The 21,479-nt window shown below is 35.0% G+C and overlaps 2 protein-coding genes and 2 pseudogenes across 4 annotated transcripts; 2 read left to right on the top strand and 2 right to left on the bottom strand.

The window, feature by feature from the left end:
* The first annotated feature begins 90 nt into the window (after window positions 1-90).
* Window positions 91-2,644, top strand: LOC143584031 (equilibrative nucleotide transporter 3-like). Its single transcript, XM_077066182.1, has 9 exons — window positions 91-147; window positions 247-351; window positions 692-847; window positions 907-1,050; window positions 1,148-1,253; window positions 1,334-1,509; window positions 1,615-1,775; window positions 2,214-2,472; window positions 2,567-2,644. Exons 1-9 carry the CDS (start codon window positions 91-93, stop codon window positions 2,642-2,644), a joined length of 1,242 nt encoding a protein of 413 aa, XP_076922297.1.
* A 4,527-nt stretch (window positions 2,645-7,171) lies between these two features.
* Window positions 7,172-8,303, top strand: LOC143584030 (protein transport protein SEC13 homolog B pseudogene; annotated as a pseudogene).
* A 1,516-nt stretch (window positions 8,304-9,819) lies between these two features.
* Window positions 9,820-12,774, bottom strand: LOC143584022 (putative glycerol-3-phosphate acyltransferase 8 pseudogene; annotated as a pseudogene). Its single transcript, XR_013144281.1, has 3 exons — window positions 12,319-12,774; window positions 11,370-11,552; window positions 9,820-10,215 (listed from the first exon to the last, which is right to left on the bottom strand). The product of XR_013144281.1 is annotated as a putative glycerol-3-phosphate acyltransferase 8 pseudogene (transcript).
* Window positions 12,775-14,931: 2,157 nt separating this feature from the next.
* On the bottom strand, window positions 14,932-21,232 carry LOC143584028 (signal peptide peptidase-like 4). 2 transcript variants are annotated; one of them, XM_077066180.1, is made up of 14 exons: window positions 21,021-21,232; window positions 19,393-19,551; window positions 18,789-18,900; window positions 18,557-18,676; window positions 18,318-18,469; window positions 18,019-18,201; window positions 17,610-17,644; window positions 17,164-17,326; window positions 17,026-17,079; window positions 16,815-16,907; window positions 16,575-16,717; window positions 15,485-15,555; window positions 15,314-15,397; window positions 14,937-15,219 (listed from the first exon to the last, which is right to left on the bottom strand). In XM_077066180.1, exons 1-14 carry the CDS (start codon window positions 21,174-21,176, stop codon window positions 15,110-15,112), a joined length of 1,635 nt encoding a protein of 544 aa, XP_076922295.1. In that variant the 5' UTR covers window positions 21,177-21,232; the 3' UTR covers window positions 14,937-15,109. The 2 variants fall into 2 exon arrangements, with proteins under 2 accessions (XP_076922296.1, XP_076922295.1); XM_077066181.1 differs by lacking the exon at window positions 21,021-21,232 and having other exon boundaries at window positions 14,932-15,219; window positions 18,789-18,932; window positions 19,393-19,525.
* Between the last annotated feature and the right edge of the window lie 247 nt (window positions 21,233-21,479).

Genomic DNA, 21,479 nt, shown 5'->3' with positions numbered 1-21,479 from the left:
TTGAGCTAAAAATTTATCTTTTTTATTTTATATATGTAAAAAATTCCAAGAAACTTATGTTCTTTTTTATTTTTTTTTTGTTTATGCAGTATGGAAGCCATGGATATTGTGGGTTCTTATCAAACTCCAGTGAAGGTTAAGATTTGTGCTTAAATCTCCTTAATTAATTTGAATTTGCCCTGCAATTATATAACATCAAATCTAAATTTTTAATGTTTTTAATAATATACATCTTCATTTTTTTAGGGGAAGGGGATTGCAGTTTTAGTGTGTTGGATTCTCGGTTTCGGATCTTTGTTAGCATTGAATAGTTTGTTAACTATTGGAGACTACTATTATGCAATATTTCCTGTAAGTCAAAAGCCTTCAATCAATTTAAATTTCATAAAGTTTATTTATTTATTCATTTTGATATTTGTGTACCATTAATAATTAATAAAAATTAATTATGAGATAGTCTGGTTTTGAACTTTTTAATGGTATAAGAATAAGAAATATAAGGTCTGATTTTAATGATGGTTCTCTCATAATATATTCAGTTATTTGAACATATCTAAAGTCTAAACTACAAAACTCAGTTATAGAAGAAAGATAAAATATAACTATTAGTTGGATTAGGCTATTCTGGTTATGTTTCACCTATTCAGCTTTTCTGCTCATCACTAAAACACATTGTTTTTCTCATGTGTAGGATTACCATCCATCAAGGGTACAAACTCTCGTCTACCAACCGTTCTCTTTAGGAACAATGGCGATACTTGCGTATAACGAATCAAAAGTCAAAACTAGGAAACGTAACATTACAGGATACACATTATTCTTTCTATGCACTCTAGCCCTCCTTGTGGTAACAAGATCACTTCTATACATTATTCCAACAAAACATTGTTCTAAACATGTTTACAGATAGATTTAGCCTCATCCGGGAAAGGCGGGATCGGAAACTACATTGCAATATGTGTTTTTGTGGCCGCTTTTGGTGTGGCCGATGCTCATGTTCAAGGCGGAATGGTTGGAGATTTGGCCTTCATGCATCCAGAATTCATCCAAGTGAGATTGTACCCCTAAAATTTTCATAATGTGCATATTCACAATTTCACATGTGAATCTAACCCTTCAAAAAATGCAATTGTTTCTTTACCTGCAGTCTTTTTGTGCTGGTTTAGCAGCATCAGGTGTTCTAACCTCTGGATTAAGACTTATTACAAGAGCCGCGTTTGAAAAATCTTCTCATGGTTTACGAAAAGGGGCTAGTAAGTGTTCGTTGTTCAGCTATTTAAATTAGTATTTTCAATGTTTATTCTTGGTTGATTATTTATTATAACTTTTGCAGTGTTATTCCTTGCAATAGCTGCATTCTTCGAGTTTTTATGTATTTTGCTCTACGCCATTGTGTTTGCTAAATTACCGATTGTGAAGCATTATCGCGCTAAAGCAGCACGAGAAGGGTCAAAAACTGTTGCATCTGATCTTGCTGCAGCAGGCATCCAAACTGAGCATAATGGAACAGTAATTTTTTTAATTTTTTTCTTGGAGATGTTATAACTTTTGAAGTTTAGAAATTGTTGCAAAGTGTTTTAAGAAAAATGTTTGTTTTTTTGTATTTTTTTGCAGGATCATATTGATGCTAAGCTTACTACGCGATTAAGCAATAAAGAACTGTTGTACAAAAACATCGATTACGCGTTGGATTTGTTCTTGATATATGTCCTTTCTCTCTCCATTTTCCCTGGCTTCTTGTATGAAAATACAGGAAATCATCAGTTGGGCTCGTGGTAAGTTCTCATAAAACTAACTATTTATAAACTGTTTGATTCGGGTTGTTTTTAGATGTCAAATGTGTTAGTTATCGAGCCCGAGCTCGAGCCTTGTATGGGATGATCGTCTAGGCTCATCGAGCCTTTTGTATTTATAAGTTTTACCTCTTTTGGACGTCTATATGTTAATTTACATTGCACATCGAGCTCTGGCTTGTTTATGGTGCCGAGCTGGTCTCGTTTAAAGTTTTTCTCAAAATATATAACAATAAATAAAAACATTTATAGTAAACAAGCCGAGCCCGAGTTTGAAAAAAAATAAGTTACAAGTCAAGCTCGAGCTTTGGAAAAAGAGCTTGAAACTAGCCGAGCCCGAGCTCAACTAGGCTCGAACTCGGCTCGTTTACACCCCTACTTTTAATTAGTTGTCATATCTAATGATGGTATTTTGAACAGGTACCCACTCGTTCTAGTTGCAATGTATAGTGTGTGGGATCTCATCGGAAGATACATTCCTCTAATTAAATCTATTAAGATTGAATCACGTAAAGGGTCAATGATCGCTGTACTATCTCGTGTCTTGTTCATTCCCGCTTTCTATTTCACTGCAAAATACGGTGATCAGGGTTGGATGCTCATGCTTACATCTTTTCTTGGATTAACTTGTGGTTATCTCACTGTATGTGTTATGACTGCAGCTCCTAAAGGTTACAAGGTGAGTTCATATTACAAGAAGCTTTCATCTTTCCATGAAAATATTTAGTAAAGTTTCTTGACTCGATATTGTGTGTTTGGCATGATTCTTTTAGGGTCCAGAGGCAAATGCTTTAGGAAACATTTTGATGGTATTTCTTGTCGGAGGAATTTTTGTGATTGGTTGTGGATAATTGGTAATGGAAGCTTTTGAATAACAGTGTTATTAGAAATAGTGTTATTTTGGTGGTCTTCTTTTGTTTTTGTTTAGTTAATGTTGGAACCTTGAATGAAGTGGTTGAAGAAACTGTAAGGATTGGAATGGTGCTCTAACAAATGACCAAATGCATTGTTATTTTCAGTAAAAATTACATAAAAAGAACCCCTCTATTGGAATTTGGATAGGGAGGAGATCCATGTTTACACAAAAGGACTTCTCAGTCTTGTATCTATTGGGTGTTATACTATGGTCTCTTTACCTATCCTTTGAGTCTTCCATGACTAGTCTTGTCTTTAACATGGCTTGGTCTTTATTTCTATGTTTTATCCATGGTGCTCTCCAGGATAGTTTTCTCTGCAAATGTGAAGTGTCCTTGGCTAGGGCCCGTGGTTGGTTTTGACCTTCCTTTTGTCAGGAGCATAAAACTTAATATATACATACATACTTTCATTTCTTGAGAAACCATATTATACATCTCTTTGTGCTGTAAATGCTTCTAGTTAGCGTCTCTTCCATTCATCTAGGTTTTCCTTGTTGTTGGGTCAGCTCCTTTACTTACCTGGAGGCCCATACAGGGGATAACCTCTTTTAAGTCCCCTGGTCTATTGTTCTTATTATTTATGATAAAGATAATGGACTACTCCCGACCCATCCTTCGCATCCTTAATATTAATAGGCCCGTTCGCTTTGCCTCTCGGGCCCAATTATTGATTTCGACGAGTTCTTCTTTTAACATTGGCGCTAAGTATGATGTGACCGGAATATCCAAAATTGTTCTAGTGGCTAAACCTTTAATATTTCAAGTGATAAGATAAAACCTTAGTTAAAGCCAGTAATGTTTGATCTCCCTGGTCTTGAACCCAAATTTCTTGTTATGCTGTGATATTTTTGGAGTGGCTCTTGACCTGACTCTCTTAATGGTTTAAATCTACCGTGGTAGAAGCAAGAAGTCCCATTTCTACGTAATAAATGGTGAGTGAGCCGTGGGATAAGATAAAAACCAAGCATTTCTAAATTCAACCCCATACAATATGCTTAGTCCTGGTCATTGTCTTTATGAATTATTTATGGAATATGGTCATTGTCTTTGTGAGTGGAGAAATAATGAAATTGGTGGACAAAAGTGTAATTTATGGGGACAAAGTCATACAAAGAGAGTTCTGAATGTCAAAGGTTATCTGTGTAAAGGAAGGGGCCAACATAAGGGGACCATCAGTCATACAAAAAGGACTTTTCAGTATTGTATCCCTTGGGTGTTGTACTATGGTCTCTTTACCTATCCTTAGAGTCTTCCATGACCAATCTTGTCTTCAGCATGGTTTGGTTTTTATTTCTTGGTTCTTTGTTTATTCATAGTGCTCTCCTGGATAGTCTTGTCTACAAATGTGAAGTGTACTGCACCAACTGAATAACTGTAATGATGCTTGGGCCTAAATTAAAGGGACTAGTGCTACATGAAGAGACTAATGGAAACTTGGGATGATTAACTCCTAAATGCAAAATAAACGTGCAACTTAGTGGATATTTTTTACTTGGTCTTCACATTAATAAACGAGCGGTACACAGGTCTCGTGGGTCGGGTATGTATCACTTATATACTTAGTAACAAAAGTTATGTCTATAGAAAACACGTGTACTGCATGGGATGATAAATCCCTATGTTACATGGGTTGAATAACCCCATATATGGCACGAATTGAAAAAAATATAATGTAATATGTTAACACATAGTTATCAAGATGTATTTTTAAAAAACTGAACTTTGATGTGACAGTTAAAACTTCTATTAAAATTTAATTTTTAAAACGTTTTTTTACGACTCGTTTAACTTTTTTCATGTACCTAAAAAATTTTAATCAATTAAAGTGTACATAGTTCCTTAAATAAGTGAGATTATAATCCACAACCATTTAGTTGAAGGTCATATACTTTGCTACTAGACAGGCTAGTGTTTATTTGAACATAGTTAAGTTAACTTTAACTGCAATTATAAATATATAATACATATAAAAAATATTAAAAAAATTAAGAACTAACACTTGGATTTTTTTTAATACAGCCTATTTTATTTATTTTTTTATTATTTGACTTAAGAGGTAATGTAAAGACGGATCGCCTAAGGATTTTGATGGGGCCATCACACTTTTCTCTCTCTCTCTCTCTCTCTCACACACACACACACATACATGTGTGTGTATAATGTGGCGGCATAGGAGGTTTGAGCTACAGCGGGTCGTTATAGAGAGGGGTTTCGAAGCCATGTTTCCTACGTGGCGATGACGTTGAGGGGCGACGAAGCCCCTCTACAAAGAACTGTCTAATAGTCTATTTAATTTCGCTTGTCATTCATGAATACCAAACGCTATCTTGGTCATTTTGCAAAATAGGAGTTCACTTTGTAATCATGCTTTGGACCAGAGATCCAGCCTGACCTGGACGGTGGTTTGATACCACTTCGCACTTCAAAGACTTAAACCGGTTTAATAGTCCAACCCGATCTTCAAAAATAAATAAATAAATATCTTTTTTTCTTCCTATGCCGGTTTATAACCCGGACCAAATCAGCTTATTAGCTTCTTGTTGGGCTTGGTATCCTGGGCCCAACGTTTATGTATTTGGTTTTCAACAATTAATTTTGACTCTTCACCGTCGTTGGTTGCCGGAGTTGTTTTCACCGGTGGCTTAATTACGAGATCTTAAAGGTACGCCTATTTATTCTCATCTATAATTCGCTTTGTTTATCAGCCGATTAATTAGGTTGTAATCATCTATTCATGACTTCAATTGAACCGTTCATGTCTGCAATCGGAACAATTGTGATCCGTTTAATGCCCTTATTTGATCCGGTTTAATTTGTTCAGGATTGAGTAATTGTTTGGTTTCTTACGTTTCTGCAATCTTAAATTTGATTATCCATCAGAAAACACAATCAGGATGATATTGATTTTGTAAACGAGCCGAGGGCAGTTTCGACTTACGAGTGGCTCGTTTCAAGCACTTTTTCTAAAGATCGAGCTCGGATCATTTATAGTTTATTTTATTAATTAATTTATATACGTTTTTAGTTATTTTATATATTATGAGAAAAATCTTAATGAGCCTAAGCTCAGCTCGAGCTCGTGTAGTGCCTTAAACAAGCCAATGCTCGGTTCAATCTCGGCTGTGCAGTGTGAAATTAGTACACAAAAGTCCAAAAGAGGTATACTTAAAACACACAAGGCTCGTTAATGCTCAACTAGCCTAAGCAAGCTTTCCGTACAAGGCTCATGCTCGTGTAGTACCTTAAACAGGCCAATGCTCGGCTGTGCAGTGTGAAATTAGTACATAAAAGTCCATGAGAGGTAAAACTTAAAAACACACAAGGCTCGTTAAGACTCAAAAAAGCTCGGCTCATTTCGAGCTTTTTATCGGCCCGATCTTGAGTAGCTCGCAAACTGCTTGGTTCGTTTGCACCTCCAGACTTGTTGATGAATTACGGTACTTCTGAATTACTTGTATGCAGACGCTGGTTGTGGATACTTTGTATATATATTTATAATGATTACTTTAGATGGCTGTTAAGAGGTGCCTGATAAACACTATGCGGCTGGTTGCCTCTAATCCATGTAACCCAAGCCTTAGCTTAATCATCTTATCAATGTAGTTAAGGGTGCTGCTAGAGTGTATAACAGTGAACACTTTTCTTAATTCCAATTACTACACCTGGGTCCGTTTACAACAAATCATTAACTGTGGACTGCAATTTCTAACATAGCATTTTGGTTGACTTCAACAAGTCAATAATAAGCTATTAACAAATGAACCCATTTTCAGTCACAGCATTCTAGGCATTTACTCATATATATTAAAAATATTTTACTACTGTATGCCCAATATGGATAGAAGATGATGCTAAAAACTAGAAAAATTCAGGATGGTATATTTTATTATTGTAGCCAACCACTGAAGTTACTGCACATACAAATTTATTGTTGCACATTGCAACTATCCACAAAAACCCTATGTCTAATGAAATTGGTGTGCAGTTATTAATATACGAACTCCATCTAACCAAAATCCCAAAATACTGATATCTGTATGGGGTTTAATATATTATGGTTTATATTTTGTATATTTATACACTAAGTGGGCCAGGGACACCTGTTCTTTGTTAAGGAGGGGGATGTGGGTTGGATCAAGCGCAGTGGTCCGAACTTACCTAGGCTCAAGCCAAACTTTAAGCCCAATTCAGGGGATGCATCGTTAATTCTATCACCTAATAGTATGAGCAAGTAGATGCTAGTTGTTTGTGCATTACGTCTTGTTGACATGTTTTGTTACGATATGATGAAACTGACCTTAATTAAACCAACTTGTGAATTATAAATTGTGTTCTCGGTTGATTTATGTACGTTTGTCTCACCTTTTCATTAACATCTTGGAGAAAATAGTTAGTTCATTTTGTATTTCATCAACATCATAAAAAGTCAGATAATTGTGTTGAAAGTGACCCTTTTGAGTTCTGATTGTCATTTACATATCTTTTTTAACCTTTGCGTTCCCACTTTGTCGAATTTTTTGGTTTTGCAGGATTTCAGTTACTTTTTAACATAAAGAAACATGCCTGCCCAAAAGATTGAAACAGGTCATACCGACACAGTCCATGATGTAAGCATGGATTATTATGGAAAACGAGTTGCATCCGCATCCTCAGATTCCACCATCAAAATTGTCGGCGTAAGCAACACTACCACTTCCCAGCACTTAGCCACTTTGACCGGTCACAACGGTCCAGTCTGGCAGGTTGCCTGGGCCCACCCGAAATTCGGGTCCTTTTTAGCCTCTTGTTCATACGATGCAACCGTCATAGTTTGGAAAGAAGGTAACCCAAACGAGTGGACCCAGTTCCATACTTTTACTGATCATAAGTCTTCAGTCAACTCTATCGCATGGGCCCCACATGAGCTTGGCTTGTGTTTGGCTTGTGGCTCTTCTGATGGAAACATCTCGGTTCACACCTACAGGTCAGATGGTGGGTGGGACACCACACGGATCGACCAGGCTCACCCGATTGGGGTCAAGTCCGTTACATGGGCCCCATCGATGGCTCCTGGAGCTCTGGTTGGATCCGGGGCATTTGAGCCTGTGCAAAAGCTGGCTTCTGGTGGGTGTGATAATACAGTTAAAGTATGGAAACTGTCTAACGGGATATGGAAAATGGACTGTTTTCCTGCTTTACAAATGCATACGGATTGGGTTCGTGCGGTTGCGTGGGCCCCGAATCTGGGACTTCCAAAGTCAACAATTGCAAGTGCTTCTGAGGATGGGACTGTTGTGATATGGACTGTCGGGAAAGAAGGCGATAACTGGAATGGTAAGGTGTTGTGTGATTTCAAGGTCCCGGTTTGGAGGGTATCTTGGTCATTAACTGGTAATCTTTTGGCGGTTGCTGCTGGTGATAATAATGTGACTTTATGGAAAGAAGCAGTTGATGGAGAATGGCAACAGGTGACCACTGTTGATTAGCTTTTCATCGTGTTCGTGTTGTTTTTATACTCCGTTCGTGTTATTCCTTTCCATTTTAGATTTGTCTTTATATTTTTGTTTTGAAGTATTCTGAATTTGGGTTAAGCAATTTGAGGTTGCAGAATGCCTAGTTTTTATGCTGTGCAAGTAACATTAGAATATGTCTAGTTTTAATTCCTAGAGACCGAGATGCTGGGTGAGAACTTCTCGTACGTGATTCGTTTGGTATTAAGAAAATAGTAATAAGTTGGTTTTTTTTAATGGCCTTTTGGATCACTAATCAGGGTCGTCTTGTGGGTAAGCCAAATCAGGCCACGGCTTTAGGCTTCCAGTTTTATAGTACCTTCATCTAAAATAGGTGCTATGTATTTTGGGTTTTTGAACGTAGATTTTTCTTAGAATTAGTAACTAAGTGATGGGCCATAAGCTAAGCATAAAAAAAGGCCTCAACATTTTAGATAGCTTTAGTCTTCCAAATAAGTTGAGCCGGCCCTGTCACTAACGAGCCACTGAGCTGCCCGATCATCTCCATTCCGTCCTTAGGAGGAAACCCAAATAAGTAAGTGTGTGATTGAAAACGTCCAATTTAAATTACCAGTATACAATAAGATGCAAATTTATTAATCTTTATGAGATGATACATTGGAAAATCTATGGTTATTAAGGCTACATGTCTGGTTGTGATATAACTGAGTATTTGGTTAACAGTGTGTTGATGAATGTTGTGAAATTTTCAGTGATTGGTTTCTCATGGTACAAAAAATGAATGCAAGTTTACCATATAAAGAGGAATACGAGGTCTTAAAAATCTATACCATGACTCGTCGATAATAAGTCATACCGACAATTTTACCAGTGACACTCGTAACTTTTGTTTAGTTACCAAGGACAAATCCCAATCACATAGCCACTACATATTTGTACTCAGTGTAACTACTCGATATCCCACACAAGGAAGATAAGTTTCTCATTTCACTCATACCTCCATGTGAATAAAATCGAGTAGAAACCAAGTGTATATGTTTGATGATTATGCGAGTATATTTGCCCTTAGGAGTTTGCAATTTTGCGTAAACATGGTTTAGATATTTACATACCGTATGTCATGGTTTAATTTAGTGAGTATTATGGGTGCATAAGCATCTTATGGTGTACATGGAATTGGAAAAACCAAACCATAATAACCGAACCCAAAAAAACCGGTGGTTTGGTTTTATGTTTTCATATAAATCATACTTTCAGTTAAGTTTTTGTTTTGCATGTAATTAAAACTGATAAGACCAAACCAAACTGTGAGTTTGTGGGTTTTGGTTTTCAATTTTGATATTTGAGTAATCTTTCAGAATTTAATAAATAGTATTAACCAAATGTTTTAGTCTAAATATATAATAATCAATTAATTTTTAACTAACAAAAAGATTTTGGCCCAAAATATTATCTTGGGCCAAATTTTTTTAAGGTTTTCATGCTTAAAAAATTCAAGCCCAAATGGTAAAACTAAAAACCTGAAACTGGATCAAACCCAAATTGAAAACTGAGAAAGCAGAAAGTGAACAATTTTAACAGCTTGAAAACCGAGTTTTATGCTTTTTTGGTTCTCTTTGAGCAAAAAGCCGACCTAAACTGACACATGCACACCCCTAAACAATACATCGTTATTGTATGATTTATAAGCTCAAATAGGCTGAATGTGGCTCCCACTTTGAGATGTAGACAAGAGCTTGTATTGCGGGTTAGGAGTCTTTGGATGAAGCTTTGATGGTTATTTTGTAGGTCCTAAGATAAGTTTCATTAATATTCATCTCGTCTTAACGGGAATTACCACATTTTACGATAGGCGCATTTAAAAATTCCCTCGATAAGTGAGATATTGAAGTAAGCGCGTAAAGGGTATAGAAGGATTCTGAATGGCAGCCAAATATAGCGGATAATGGAGCTCGGTTGTCGCTCTATGTAGCCATCTTGGAAATGTGATTGTGTTTTCAGGCATTGTGGTGATACCAAGCTTGCAAAATGGTCTTTTGGTACCATGTAACCCTCCTACAAAAGCACAAATATGGCAACTTGTAAGCAGACATAAATCACAATCAACTGAGTAATCTAGTCGAGTTAGATAGGTTAGCTTGTTTTATTTTCTGAGGTTTTTAATATACAATTAATTTTAATTAGAGAATCATGAATTATTTTATATAGTATTGATATGATTAAAGACTGTATTATTTAAATAATATTTTAAAAAAAGGTTTATTGGATTTTAATAATCCCTATTAACTGGTATTGGCCGATAATAATCCCTATTCATTTTATTACCGCTGGCGGTCTCAAATTTAAAAAAGTTGGCCCCCCAATGGTCCCTTGTTAAAGATGACTTAACGGCGTTATACTTTTTTCTGAATTTCAAACTATTGTTTTAGGGCTTTTGTTCAGAAAAAGGAAACGAGTCGATTGATGTAAAACTTAGCTCGAAACGGTGATTCAAACAATTTAATTTTTGTTAATTGTAAGTTCAAACAACCGAATTGAAGCATTGTTTCATCGTTTTGGAGCACCATTTCGAATGAAGCTTTACATCAATCGACTCGTATCCTCCTTCCTATCAAAAACTCTAAAACATTAGTTTGAAATTCGGAAAAAAAGTATAACGCCGTTAAGACATTTTTAACTGGGGATCATTGGGGGCCAACTTTTTAAAATTTGGAACCGCTAGCGGTAATAAAATGAATAAGGATTATTATCGGCCAATACCAGTCAATAGGGATTATTAAAATCCAATAAACCTTAAAAAAATAAAAGTTTATGTTTATGCACAACTTTTATATATTTTTGAGTTCACATATTTTATTTACAAACTAGTTTTAAAATAAGAAGTTAGTGTTTTCTAGAAAATATGATAAAACACATTATACTTTTTTTTCGTAAAATAATAACACATCATGTTTTTAACTAGATTTAATCTCAACTTTAACACTCTAATCTAGTGGCCCATATCTCTTACAAATATAACAAAACCATAATAAATTCACAAAAAGGGCACGCCTCTTAAATGTTGAAGACTAAACTTAATTAAAAAGGACATAAAACGGGAACCAAAACCATAATTTACCTTGCGTGTTATTTACATCAACTCAAAAGTCCTATCTAAGGCTAACCTTGCAAATATTTACATCAACTCAAAAGTCCTATCTAAGGCTAACCTTGCAAATGGAAATGAAATCGTGATCGGATTTCCGGTCACCAATTCCAATATCCGGCAAATCTTCACCAAACTCCTTCATAACCGCGAGCCTTTTCCACTTACCGACCAAAATGCCAGGCCACGTCACAAATCCGGTAGCTCTCTCCGTCCTCGGATTCACCTCGATCTCCGTTCCAAGCACCTTTAAAAAAATAGGAACAAATAACAAAAATAACAAAAGAATATTTGTGAATTGTATTTTTTTTTATGTATCTAAGAAATAAAAACCAGATGTGAATGCTAATTTACACACCAACTAAATTTACTTTTAGATCTTACTTTTTTGTGCTCAAACAATTTGAAAATGACCCCCTGTATCACGTCTTGATAATATATGTATACTATAAAACCTTTTTGACAAGTAGAATGATAAGTGACTTAACTAAGAAATTTATAAATAAATAATAATAATAAATGTAAACTATGTTATTATCTTTATCTAATAAATAAGACCAATGAGGTTGATGGTTTGTTAACACATACAAAATCTTTAAAACACCAAGTGATTAGGTCTTAGGTTTATGTTTCTCTAATGACAGAAATTTATCATTAAAAATAATCTATAAAAAAGGAATCTCTCATCTCATGTGTCCTCTCTCTGTCTCTCCTCACATTTTCATTCTCTCTAATTAAATAAATCTCTTTTTCTAGTAATGATTTGTTTCTAATAAAATACCAAGTATACTAAATAAAAATCATTTAATTTATTTTAAATTATTCTTTATTTTAAGAAAGCTTATAAAACTTTAAATCAAATTATATAATTTTATGTAATATATTTTTACATCTTAATTATAACCTATTAGTGCATAAATATTTATAAATTTTACATATGATATTTTCCAACGCATGTAGTATACAGATTCTAAGCTAGTAATGAATGTAAGTGATAAACTCGGTTAACACACCTTCTCCGCTCCCAAAACCTCCTTCGAAAACGTATCCACCATCACGATCGGATTCGCCGTCACAGTCACCTTCCTCATACACTTATCAAACACTTCAAAACTATCTCTCCTCACATCCGCCGCATAAAACCGTGGCAGGACGAATCGCGCAGCAGCCTCTATATCACGTATTTTGATCCCCGCAAACGATACGAATATCAGCATCTTCGCGGCAAGATCATCGGACACAAAAATGTAGAGTAGAGAAATGATAGGAATGGATAGTAACACAATAAGGCCACGTAGGAGGCTGCCCGCCTCGATTGCGACAAGTATGTAGTATGGAAAAGAGAGTTTGGCTTTGAGTAAGGTCCCGTCGAGGTCCGCGGCAATCGAGCGGTGGCTGATGGAGGATAAGTTGCATTCCGATATAAGAGGAAACGTTTTCCGGTCATGTTGAATCTCCGGTGACAACATATATTTTTTTTTATCTCTAGAGAGATTTTTAAGGTTCAGGTTTTAATTGTGAGTTGTAGGTTGCTAGTTACGTGTGCATAATATTATTTGTACAAATAATTAATATCATGAATTGCTAACTTATTTCTTAATATTTTATATTTTAAAAATGTTAACCCGTCAGCCCAACTGACATGAATATATAGTTTTATATTTGTTATACTACCTTTTGAACCCGTGTATTACACAAGATTTATCAAATGATAAAAAAAGAGTCATTTATTTCAATTGTGATTCTCCAAATACTTATGAATTAATTTAATGTAGACTTAAAGGAAAAACAAACAGGTTAACGAAAATTATTAAAATAGCATGGTTTGGAAACTTCGGGTGTGGATTTGCAAGAAATTTAAAAAATGTGCTAAAGTTGCGTAGTTGGTTAAACGTTAGGTATGAAAATGACAATATGTTATAAAATCCACACTATGTTATAACCCGCTTGACAAAATGATTTTGACTCATGACCTATGAATAACTAGAATGAATAAGATAAGAAATTAGAAATTAGAAGAAATGTAGGATTGACACCTAAGCTTCTACATTTTCTTTTAGACAGAATTACAGAAATTGTCCTTTATCTTTCACCCAAATTTCACTCGTTGTCCCTGATCTTCAAAATTGATCTTTTTTGTCCTTTACGTTTCAAAATCCAACAGCGTTTGTGCTTTTCACCTAACCCAGTTAATTTTTCTCGTTAAGTCAGGTCATATGCCTTGCACATGAGGGCAAATTGGTCATTTTACCTATTAAATTAAAATAATATTTTAATAAATAAACAAAAACAATAAAAAATTAAATATATAATTATACTCTCTCTCTCTCTTCTCCCCCTTCTTCTTCTTCCTCCATAGCCAAGCTTTCCGGCCACCACCAAGTTCTCCAGCAGCCACCGCCGCCGTCTTCTCCGACAAAACTACTTAAATGGTGAGTTTAGTGTTTAATGCAAAACACTTTTTAGTGTTTAAAGAAAGTTATGATACAATGTTATAATGGTGAGTTTATGATAAATTGGTCCCCCCACCTTACCTACTTATATTGAGTGTTTGATGGTTTTAACTTTATTGGTAAAACAAATGTATGCATGGTATATATTATGACATTCATCTTATTTATTGTTTCAAACAAACAACCGTGAATTAAAGCAACGAAGTGACATCAGAAGTTGCCATTACTAACGGCACATTGTCCGAAGTTTTCATTGTTAACGGCAACCTGTCATAAGTTTCCATTGCTAATGACAACTTTTTAGAAGTTGCCATTAGTAATGGCAACTTGACAAAAACATGGCGGAAGTTACCGTTAGTAACGACAACTTATACATTCCCAATAATTTAAGTCTTACATTCCCTGACTAACCCTATAGGGTTTCTTCAAGTTGCCATTACTAATAGAGATTGCATTAATTTTGAAAATTTTTCAGACCCATGCTTAGTTGTGAAAAGAATTTCTTAAACAATATTAGTTTTGTAAAAAAATCAGCAAACATGCATGGTCTCAGACTTGCCTAGCAATCCAAACCAACATTCGTTTCTTGATGTAGTTATTGTGCCTCTTAAATCACTTCATCGTACAAAAAGAGTAGATATTCGAAAGATGAAATGATTTTCATATCTCCAACAATGTATTATCACGTAAATTTGCAATACATGAGTGGAAGGTGATACATGAATGTGGTTACATGTGTGATTTTCTCCAATGTCATTTGCATGCGAATTTAACTATGAACAAGTGCCAAAGTGGACATCAATAATTAATTCAGTACGCGAGCCTAAACTGATACACACGAATTTTGCTCATAAGATTTTCTTCATTATAACTACAGTTATATAAAATATGTTTTTACTGTGATTTTAGCAACGTACGCAACAAAAATGGATACATGATTATTTGTTCACATTAATGATGACTATACGCATGAATATGATTTGAAACTGTGGATAAACATTTGACTGCAATTATGGATCAATAAGAGGTCCAATTTCCATGGTTCTGATTATTGACTACACATTGATCCTTGATCAATATCATATACCAGATCTAATCTTCAAACTTGCTAGAGTTCCTAAGGAATTACTATTATGGTATCTATCTTCTTGGGGGTTACATTAGATAGAAAAACACATTAGATTGGTGCATGAATATACGAAGTGGCGTGTGAAGAAGTTATCGTGATAATATAGAAGCCCAAAGTCGTCTAATCTAACTATGTTGTTTCTCAAACCTATCAGGAAGTAGCATATCTCTACTGGGACAAATTATTTTCAAACTATGGGCATTGTCCCTTACATTAATTACTTTATTGTTCAGAAGATTGTAGTTGAACATGAGAACAAATCCGGTCTGGTTCTCCTTTATACCACAAGTTTCTCAGGTCTCCTCGTCGCTTCCCTAACGTCAGCATCGTGCCTGCAAATTCAAACCGTAATTTTAAACTGTTAGCATGTGTTTCTCATTTCTGTCATTATTGTTTTTAAATTATCCACTAAACGGAAAATCATACCGACTGTGAAAGGAACAATGTAAAGCAAAGCAGGTTGACCATGCCCGTCCATCAAGTTCAGAGCTACATATGTAATTAGCAGACCTGTGAACAGAAAGCAAAGATATTGACACAAATGTACCAAGATACACAATGAAAACCGTGCACACAACATGTTTTTGGGTCCCGTACCTAGTCCGTAAGCAATCATTGCCCATAAGAAGTATCCGGCTCGCAGGCTCTTGTTTGATAACCAGTCGTACCTAAAAAATCAATTAGAAAATAGATAATCAGTATAAACTGTACAACGAAACTGCCACATTTTCTTTTTTCAAAGCTTTCATGTTACAGATATCTATCACTCAATACATTTGTTATGACTCATGCTATTGAACGGGCCCACGTGATATTTTGTTTGTCTTCAAGAAGGGAGTTTGGACATTTAACTAGAGCTGGTACTGTTGGCCTATTTACGTATATGGGTGTCAATTTTTGAAACGACTTGAACCTAACATGAAATTCATAGGTTTAGGCTTAGTCTAAACAAGTCTGGGTCAGTTTTGGGTTGAATCCCGCAAACGTGTTTAGCTAAACGGGTCGTGTGACGTGCGGGTTTGCAAGTTTGACTCGCTTAGCTTTAAATAAATGTGTTTTATGCCATAACTTAAATTGATCAGGTAGCTTATACTTTATGCCAACATTTACAAGATAAAATAGAAACAAGAATCCAGTTTATAGTTTAAATGTAATCACTTTATTTACATTTGTAGTTTTTATTTAACATTTGTAAATTTAAAATATGTATATGCAAAAAGATAAAATAAAATTTCACGTTAAACGAGCCATGCTCATGCCAACCCATGAAATCTTGTATCCTATTTGGGTGCACGTTTATGTAAAATTTATGGGTCCATGTCGGGTTTGACCTGCCAACCTGCGAACCCGAACCATAACACCTCTATTTACAGGCTATGTTTTATATCTACCAGCTAAAATAAAAACTATATAGCTTGATAGGAAAAAAGTCAAACGAGTCAAAAGTCTCCCAAAGCTCATATTCAACGCATAAAACCTCCTAAAGCATTTTATTCAAAAAAAAAAATAACTTATCTTTGAAAGAATATAAATTTTTGTAATCATATTTGACAGACCAATTATTAATTAAAAAACGTTGAAACTTTTTAGTAGAAAGTGTTTCGGGTCAACCCACCTGGACCAATTTTGACTCGTACCTAAAAACACCCGTTTTGACAAGTTAATAAAAGGTACCAAGTGTTTAAACCTTAAAGAAAAAGCCACTAATAGCCCTGGTAATATAATGTCACCAAACCCAATGATGCTATAGCCACCCCAAGGATCGAACATTCGTGGGATTTTCAGCAACATCGGGATGCCATCTTCTCCACTGTTATCACCGCGTGCCACCTGTACGTAAAAGGAATAAGCAAATAATCATTTGTAGCAAAAACAAATAAATTTATAATGGTGATCAACCAACAACCATAAAACATTAAAACCTCACCATTATCATCACACTTTCATCAAACCACCATTTGGAAACAAACACCCAGAAAATGTCATACAAGAATGCACAGCAGAGGAGAACTGTTCCCACCTAATTTGATTAAAAATAAATAAATAAATAATAATAATAATAATAATAATAATAATTGAAGCCCATCACACAATATATCAGGTTAACCAATCAGCTGACAATGAATTGATATAAGTACCTTGAGATTAGGCACTCGTATTATCTGGATAACTGTGATTATCAGCGCGATACCCTGGTTTAAGATGAATACAAAATGAGTTTGCCGTTTTTTCACTTAACTGTATTATTGATGTATTGTATAAAAAAATGATCTTACAAGTATATCTTGACCAATCCAAGCAAAGGAAATTCTGCGATAAACAGCCCATACAACAGCAAATGCTATACAGAATGGAGAGACGCCGATGGTCAAATATGACACAGCACCTAAAAATGGAACCTTGACGAATGTTTGTGAAGAATGTTCAAACCATCTGAAACTGCAATATTTGATTGTTAGCTTAGACTGTTGACTTATTTGGCCATATCTATCATTAAGTAATAATATTGCCAATGCAGCAGTCACTATTATCAGCCCAGTTATAGCTACCACAACCTCCATTAAAACTATAACTGATAATGGTTTATTGTTACATGTCTTCCATTTACATAAACTTTGTGTGAATATTGTGATCTAATTAACGGTTTACTAATACTATGTATCTCGATAAAGTTAGAAATTTGCATACACGAGTAATAACTAAGAAAAAGGAACTTGAATACCATGATAACAGAGCCACCAAACAAGTTTGCAGACCCTGAAAATTGAGAAGAGCGAAAACTCAGCTATCAGTAACTTGATAATCAAAGCAATCAAATATGAAATAGTTAGGAATAAAGTATGTAGAGGATAGTAGGGCCCCAAATACGTATCCGGTTTCGTTTATAGTAAATCCAGCAAAAATATGCTGAATCATTGTAAAATACCAAAACGCCAGAGTTTTATTACATTAATTCGCTTTTTGACAGATCGATACAAGGTTGTTTTTGTCTTTTCAAAAAATTTAAAGGCATTTTCCCCATTAAGCACGTTTGATAACTACTTGGGTGGTCCATAAAGTAGCTTCAGTATAAGGTTGGCCTCCACTTACATTATCCCATATTATTATTATTATATGACTAGAAAATGCACCTCAACACCACCAATGGCAAACAAGACAACAAGGACCTCAATAAACCAGTATGACATCAACTTGTAAAGCATGACTAAGAAACATGATGCAATCACAACAAACAGAACTGCGGATGTTGTGTTGATGTCCACCACACCAGTTGATCGAGAAGATTCTGTATTCAGGTATTCATCAGAAGCGTCCTGGCAAGAATATTGTTATTATTAAAGCCCAGTAACTCTTTTCAGTATTTATCCTTTGTAAATCATAAAAACCTTTTAAAAGTCAGTCCAATAGATGTATATAAGCTTAGGATTACCTTTAATATTTTGTCCTGTTCAATGGCTGCTTCTCGTGCAGTCCATGCAGACCAGTAAGATGCACATAATATGGTACCAACAGCCATAAGCCACAAAAACACCTCAGCAACATCAACCAGAGGGCGCTTTGGAGAGTATAGCTGAACATAAACTGAGGGGGAAAAAAGCATATCTTCAACGAAAAATAAATAAATTGAACAATTAGGTAATATTGCACATACAGAATTGTTTCAAATACCATTTAACTTATTCTGTACATCCGTTTCCAAGCTTGTACCAGCATCTTGGGGAAGCATGACTGCAGGGATGCCAATTTGCACATCAGTTTCATCTGGTTCACACACCATCTTGAAAAGTTCTGTAGAAATATCATGTTAGGTTCACATGATAAGAAAGATTTTATTGAAATATATAGATATGCAATAAGTAAAAGGAGCCATTAGGAAAAGACAATAAGTAAAAGCATGTACCTGTTTGGTTGTTAACAATAAGGATTGCTGAAGCGCCTGCAGCTTCAGCAACATGTGCCTTGGCAGTAAAACTGCAGTTGCCTCGGTGCACCAAGATAACTTCACCGGTAAGCTACAGACAATAAGACCTCCGAATGCTGAGTTCTGATATAAGTAGCAAACTCAAAAGGCTATCAAATAGCAATCCTCGCACTTACCATTGACATGTATTCGACTTACATGTGTTAAAGCATTCCCAGCCCGTCCCTCATCCCCATCTCTATAATTAATTAATTACGCTAAATAACACTATATTTCTCTCTCCTGTTCAATTAAATAATACTTTTTATACCTTTATCATTACAGTTTTCTCTCTCCTATACTCCCAACCACTTCAACAAATATTAAAAAATAAATAAGGGCAAACAGAGTATCCCCAAATTTACAAAAAATCATTACTTTTTCTCTTTCCACCCTATAATTTACACTCACAATCCCACCTTATAATTTACAAATTTCCCTCACATAATTATAAGGGATGGGTTGAGAATGCTCTAACTGTGTGTGTGTGTGTGTGTGTGTGAGAGAGAGAGAGAGAGAGAGAGAGAGAGAGGGAGACGTGAACCTTGTTTTTAGGCGTACTACAACAGTCCGGAGGGTCTGCAAGAGCGACTCTGCTTTTATTAGCATCCTTCTCCTTTGATTCCAAAGTAGGACCAAACCGGGCACCAACACCTACAAATTCTTCTTCTTCATTATCACCAATCCAGGTAGGAACTTTGACCTGTTATGCAACAAGTCAGCACAGAACAAGAAAACCTTGACTACAATGATGAAATAACATTTACATCAGAAAATCAAGTTTTCATATTGCAATAGCCTCTACAAGATACACATACATCATCTACATTGAATAAGCAGCTTCCATCACAGAGAATTTCCAGATTACACTTCACCAAACTCTATAACCTAAAATCACGCCTAAATCTTATATTTTAACCTAATAATCTTCATTTTTGTTACTAAAATCAATTTGTATATATAAAATCAACAAATTACAATGTCATTTAAACGCTAACGCGCCTAAAAATGAATTTCTAGATCATACTTCACCAAACTCTATAACCTAAAATCAACCCTAAATCTAGATCAGTAGATCACAGACATATAATCCTCATTTTTGTTACTAAAATCAGCTGTAAATACAAATCAACTAATTTCAATGTCATTTAACCGCTAAAACATTAAAATAATAATAATAATAATAATAATAATAATAGATTAATTCTTCAAACCACATATCCTAGTCTAGCAAACTAACAACAAAATTGAATTGAAAATTTCAACTTGCAAAAAATAATAACATGTGGGAACTTTGACCTATTCTCCAACAAATCAGCACAGAACAAGAAAACCTTGAGTCCTTGACTACAATGCTAAAATAGCATTTACATCAGAAAATCAAGTTTACATATTGCAAAATCTCTACAAGATACACACACACAGAATCTGCGTTGAATACACAATTTCATCACAGAGCATGTCAGATCATACTTCACCAAACTCTACAACCTAAATTCAGCCCTAAATCATACATCAGTAGATCACAACCTAATAATCCTCACCTCTGTTACTAAAATCAACTGTAAACACAAAGTGAACAAATTTCAATGTCATTTAACTGCTAAACGTCAAAAAATGAATCATAAACTGATACTTCTAAGTTCTAACCACATATCATGGCCTAAACTCTGTAACTTAAAATCAACCCCAAGTTATAGATCAGTAGACTTGTTACCAAATTCAACTACAAATACAAAATCAAGAAATCTCAACCTCATTTAACCGCCAAAACGTCAAAAAATGAACACTTCTAACCGCATATCCCAGTCTAAATTCTATTTCCTAAAATCAACCCTCACAGATCAGCAGATCACAACCTAATAATCCTCACTTTTATTACCAAATTCAACTATAAATACAAAATTCACAAATCTCAATGTCAATTAACCGCCAAAACGTCAAAAAATATTAATAATAAATCAACACTTCTAACCACACATCCTAGTCTAGCAAACTGACAACAAAATTCAATTCAAAATTCAACTAGCAAAAAAAAAACAATAACACATAGCTAACAAATCAAAGTTTATTCGTGCACAAATACCTACCTACACATAGAAACCTAAGAACCTAATAATAATGATCTAAAATCAAGCTGAAAACAGTGAAATTGATTCAATTAAACTATACCAGAACGAAATTGTTCTCACATCCAGGCCGTTTAGGTGCCACGTCATCCTGATGAACTATATCTCCGGCGAACACCACCGGAAAGCTGCAAATTATGGCAAACAGAGCTACCTGAATCACCACGGCTCTGCTTCGGTTAGTTACTGCTGCAAGCATTGAATAATTATTGAATAATTTTGATGCAAAAAAACGGTTATTAGTAGGCGATAAGAGAATGAGTTGGAAGAAAAGTCAAAATTAGGGTTTTGTTTATTGTTTGGTTTGGTTTGGTTTGTTCGTTATCGTAGTGCTTAGATGATGGTGGAGATGAACATGGTACGAAATAAGAAAGAAATAATAATGTATACGTACAGGAAGCGTGTATGTATAGGTGTGATTTTTTAACTTGCTTTACTTGGTATTTAGTGCTGCTGCTGCCTTCTTGGACCACGCGCGGAGTACAGCGCGTGGGGTGTAACG

Source organism: Bidens hawaiensis, unplaced genomic scaffold (assembly GCF_021521415.1).
Source record: "Bidens hawaiensis isolate Kalapana, Puna unplaced genomic scaffold, B.hawaiensis_p1.1 tig00032772_1, whole genome shotgun sequence".
Classification (NCBI taxonomy): Eukaryota; Viridiplantae; Streptophyta; class Magnoliopsida; order Asterales; family Asteraceae; genus Bidens; species Bidens hawaiensis.
This window is presented reverse-complemented; position numbering and strand designations above follow the sequence as displayed.

Excerpts from the sequence above, each read along its gene's own strand:
- LOC143584028 (XM_077066180.1), bottom strand. The coding sequence starts at position 21,176 with ATGCTTGCAGCAGTAACTAACCGAAGCAGAGCCGTGGTGATTCAGGTA. Across the intron at positions 18,470-18,556 it reads TGTACAGAATAAGTTAAATG|TTTATGTTCAGCTATACTCT; the intron begins GTATTTGAAACA and ends TTTCCCCCTCAG. Across the intron at positions 15,220-15,313 it reads CATTGTTCCTTTCACAGTCG|GCACGATGCTGACGTTAGGG; the intron begins GTATGATTTTCC and ends TTGAATTTGCAG.
- LOC143584031 (XM_077066182.1), top strand. The coding sequence starts at position 91 with ATGGAAGCCATGGATATTGTGGGTTCTTATCAAACTCCAGTGAAGGTT. Across the intron at positions 148-246 it reads CAGTGAAGGTTAAGATTTGT|GGGAAGGGGATTGCAGTTTT; the intron begins GCTTAAATCTCC and ends TCATTTTTTTAG. Across the intron at positions 848-906 it reads GCACTCTAGCCCTCCTTGTG|ATAGATTTAGCCTCATCCGG; the intron begins GTAACAAGATCA and ends ACATGTTTACAG.